Source organism: Physella acuta, unplaced genomic scaffold (assembly GCF_028476545.2).
Source record: "Physella acuta isolate Inbredline_101_S28 unplaced genomic scaffold, ASM2847654v3 ptg002762l, whole genome shotgun sequence".
Taxonomy (NCBI): domain Eukaryota; kingdom Metazoa; phylum Mollusca; class Gastropoda; family Physidae; genus Physella; species Physella acuta.
The window spans coordinates 521-4857 of NW_026734184.1; the positions used below are offsets into that span (position 1 = coordinate 521).

General features: G+C 53.2%; 1 protein-coding gene across 1 annotated transcript; it reads right to left on the reverse strand.

Moving 5' to 3' along the window:
* Nucleotides 1-368: 368 nt before the first annotated feature.
* LOC131934218 (protein ABHD13-like) lies at nucleotides 369-1412 on the reverse strand. The gene has a single exon (XM_059290484.1). The coding sequence runs from the start codon at nucleotides 1410-1412 to the stop codon at nucleotides 369-371; it is 1044 nt and encodes a 347-aa protein (XP_059146467.1).
* Between the last annotated feature and the right edge of the window lie 2925 nt (nucleotides 1413-4337).

A 4337-nucleotide genomic window follows, 5' to 3' on the forward strand; every position in this document is an offset into this window, starting at 1 on the left:
TTGTAACGAAGAGCCGAGCAACGTCAAAAACTATCCGACCAGGCAATCTCACGACACCTAATGATGACCTGTTAGCGGGTCGTTCAACAGGTCGCTCTTCAGGTCGATGCAATCGACACTGTCAGGGGCTGGCAGAGCCAGACTCAGCGCCTCTATGAGGGCGGGGCGTCGACGGACTAACGTCCGCGACCGGGGCGGCTCCGACTACGCTGCTGAAACAGCTTGCGGCCCCGCCCCGGTCGCGGCCTCGCTCCCCTGCGGTCGCTCTGCCCTCGCCGCCCCGCCGCACGCCTCTTTCACTCACTTCCACCGTCCCCTCGGAGCCGCCCCACTCGCTGGCGAAGCCAGCGATGCGTTTCGCGTTCCCCTCATTTCTTCACGAACCAGTTACTAAGTCTCTCGAATACATTTCGCTTCGGACTCGGCTCACTTCTTACAACCGGTGCTTCGGTTGGTCGTCGAATCTGATCAACGTCGGGCAGCGGCTTCATCCATTTAGGAGTTGGTCGCTTGTACGGGTCACCCCACTCCGGCAACGCAGGAGAAAACACGTCGGCCTCTCGCCGATACTTCTCACCTGGCAGTAAAGCTGCCATGATCAACTCTTCGTCTGATGTCTCCGGCAATGAATAACATTGTGGAGCAATCGAAGCCATGAGTCGCTTCAAAGCAAACAGCATGTCGCGGCTGTTGAAATGGAAGATCGAGTTGTGATCGCCTTCCCGGTAGATTCGCAGCTCTTTCTTGAAGGTGCTCGCCCACATGTAAAGCTGCTTAGCATCTTCAACGTGAATGATCTGGTCGCGCTCCGTATGGCAAATGACCAACTTACCCCGGAAGTTTGCGATCTTGGATTGATGACTGAAGTAACGATTTACCTCAGCCAGAATCTGCTGCCGTCGCTCCATGCCCTCCGGCGTAAGGAGTTCATCCAACAGTCGAATCATAAAAGGGTACTGCACGTCGGCAATGGCACTATCAAGGAACAGCCCTCCCAGATTAGGAAAGCGGCTAGCCAGTTCCAAGGCATACAGCGAACCGATCGATCTGCCATAAGCCACACACCGAATCGGATCAAGATTCAACGCATGAACTAGGGCTTCTCCGTCTTCCAGCATGGCCACCAGTTGCGGATCACCCGTGCTTCCTCCATATCCACGATACTCGACCAGCAAGATATTCATGTCGCCAACTTCGGCTATCAACTTCGGCACATAGCCCATCTGAACGTAGTGCTCAACCGCTTCGCCGTTGCCGTGAAAGTGAATCAGCGTTGGCAGGCTTGGATCACTTTGATGGTATACGCATCGTAAGGTTACTCCGTTGACGGCTACGTCTATTGCCGACTCGCAACGGATGTCCTGCGGATAGAAGTACATCTTGCTGAATTCAGCGTCGTTCAAGAATGACATAGCTGGTTACCTTTGCACGCCCGTGAATTCATCCGAAAATGACCACTCAAATGCTTCTCGAATCGTCTCAAGGCTACTGCGATCGTTAGTGGAATTACATATCACTACGCGGCCTTTGCATGAAGCAAGCTTGGCAGTTTGATCAAACTCCCGATCCAAAAGATCTTGTACCTTTAACCAGCGTGGCTCAAGCAACTGCATCAATTGCGGCGAGCGCCGAAAGTATTCAGACAGATCGAAGATGCCATCTTCAATCACTAGCGCAGGTATAGCGCTCTGCCGATACGCTAACTCGGTTGCGAAGATCGAACCCAGCGCACGTCCGTAAACGACGCATCGCGAGGGATAAATGCCGAGGCGCATTCAGAACCATCTCACCGTCTCTCAGCATACGAGCAAATCTCGGCTGACCTTGACTGCCACAGTAGCCTCGGTATTCGACCATCAGTAGATTGATGTTGCCAATCGCTTGTTGCACTCGCGTTACATAGTCACGCTGTATGTAGTCCGCCACACTTTCACTGGCATCATGGAAATGTACGAGAGTTGGCGCATCTTCGTTTGGGCAATGATAGTGGCACCTCAGATCAACATCGTCGGTAACTGGCACTGACACCGCATCCGCAAATTCAGCGTGGTTTGGGAAGAATAAATGCTCATTGACTGCTGTCTCGTCAAGAGTTGCACAGGGGACGCGGGAGTTCTCCCTTCGCAATTCTGGCTGGAACTCGCTGATTGCCCTCTGTAAAACAATATCGAGCAAGTGGTACCGAAGCGACTCGTCAGCCAAGCCCGTCGCGATGGCCTTGTCACGCTTGGCCTGCAGGTCTTCCATTGCTCCGCGATCGAGTACGTTGACACTCTGGGCCAATCGCATCAACTCGGTAATCGCACTAGATTCTGCTTTTTCAGACATCGGCTGGCACTTGGATGAAGTTACCTAGACATCACTTGACCGACGCACTCGAACTTGGCAAAGCTCGCCAGCATCATCCGTCGGCAACGCTATCTGTTCGGGAAAGGCCGCAGCGAAAATCCTGCGCATAGCCCTGAGCATATCTTGTTGGTTGTCCGAGAAGATGGTGTTGTGATTGCCAATTTCGTATAGCCGTAGCTCCTTGTCTTCGGAACCAGAGTTCTGGTAAAGCTGCTCGGCGTTTTTCGCGTTGATGTAACTGTCGTGCAGTGCATGCATCACGAGCATGCGACCTCGATAGTTTTTCACTTTCATGATTGGATGAAAATGAATCCCGATGATGGTGCCCAGAGCCTTCTTGTCTTGTGTCAGCAAGTCAAGGGTCGAAGTTGACACTTTGCGAAGTATGACGTCCACGAAGTCAGCGATTCCGCCTTCAATGATGATTCCCGCCAGAGTAGGACAGAGCCTCGCCAGTTCCAACGCATAGATTGACCCCAACGCCGGTGCCGTAGCCTATGCACGTCGCAGGATCTATGCCCAGATGTTGCAAGACCTTTGAGCCATCGCGCAACATCCGAAACAGCCTCGCTCGGCCAGTGCTACCACAATGTCCGCGGTAAACCGATCATCAACACGTTGATTTTACCAATGCCTTGTCGCAAGGTCTCGATGTATCCGTCACGGACATACTTAGAAATGCCCTCGTGATTTGCATGAAAGTGAACGAGCGTCGGCATATCGAGGCGTGTCTGATCGTAAACGCATTGCAGCACAACATCGTCCGTTACTGGTACCGAGATTGAACCGGGACACAGTGTCGCTGGTACGTTGCCAAAAATTTCATCACTGACTTCATCTGCGTCCAATACGGTCATATGGTGGCTGGTATTTTCACGCCACATGTCGGGCTCAACTTCGTTCATCCACCGCTCGATGAAAACGAGCAACATGTGTGGCTTGATATCGGCGGATACGAGACCTTCAGCTATAGCTCGATCCCGTTTAGCATAGAGTGCCTGCGTCGCGGGCCAATCGAGCATATTGAGCGTCTTGGCTTCTCGCATCAACTCCGTCAGCATTCTGATTCGGCCAATTCTTGCATTCGTTCAGCCCTTCAATTGAGCGATTTCTTCGGCTGTTCCGTCTTCGGGTTGCTTGCCTGCGCCAGCCGCAATCTCCGGTGGAACCACTCGCACTTGCAGTTCTGTTTGAGCCAACTGCCAGAGCAACTCTTTGAACCCTGCAGTGCCTTCATCGTCACGATCGGGGAATAGCAGCACGCGACCATCGGCAACCTGGTGCGCAAACTTGGTAATTAGGCCAACTTGCGTATCAGTCGCTCGGTTCGAACAAAGACCCACGGCACATACGCCAAGTTCGTCTAGTCTCATCACATCGTTCATACCTTCGACCACAACCAGCCCGATCTCCTTAAGCGACTCTTGAATCGCGGGCTCTTCCAATCGTGAACCGATGGCGCCAAAGAGCTCAATACCACGGTGGTAGCCAGCTACATAGCGATGCTTATTCGGCTTCTTGCCTTCGGGCTTGCTATCACGCAACCATTGATCCCATTTCTTCTCAAAGGAAAGATCGCGACCAGAGTAGGAAACAACATTGCCTCGCTGGTTGCGATGCGTGTACACGAAGTAGTTTTTGCGAAAGAGACTTCGGCCATTGCCTGGAATCCAACCGCAGCCCCCATTTTTGCATGAGTTCGGGCGTCAGCCATGGTCGCTTGCGAACGTAGGCCGATGCCTCAGGGCTCATTTGCGCTACGTCAGTGACAAGCTCCTGATAAAGATTCTCGAGTGCCCGGGCCGCCTCTTTTTCATGTCGCTTGAGCGGAACGTTCACCTGCAGGGGAGCAGTTGGTGACAGTGTTTCGCTGGGCGGAGGTGACTCGGCGGTAACTGATTCCGGCGTCCTGGCTGGTTTGCCCGCTGCTGGCTGGCAATCTGTTGCCACGACGTTATTGGCAGCCATTCCATTGATCTCACGCAGCA

Coding starts and splice junctions, on each gene's coding strand:
- LOC131934218 (XM_059290484.1), bottom strand. CDS start 1,412: ATGTCATTCTTGAACGACGCTGAATTCAGCAAGATGTACTTCTATCCG.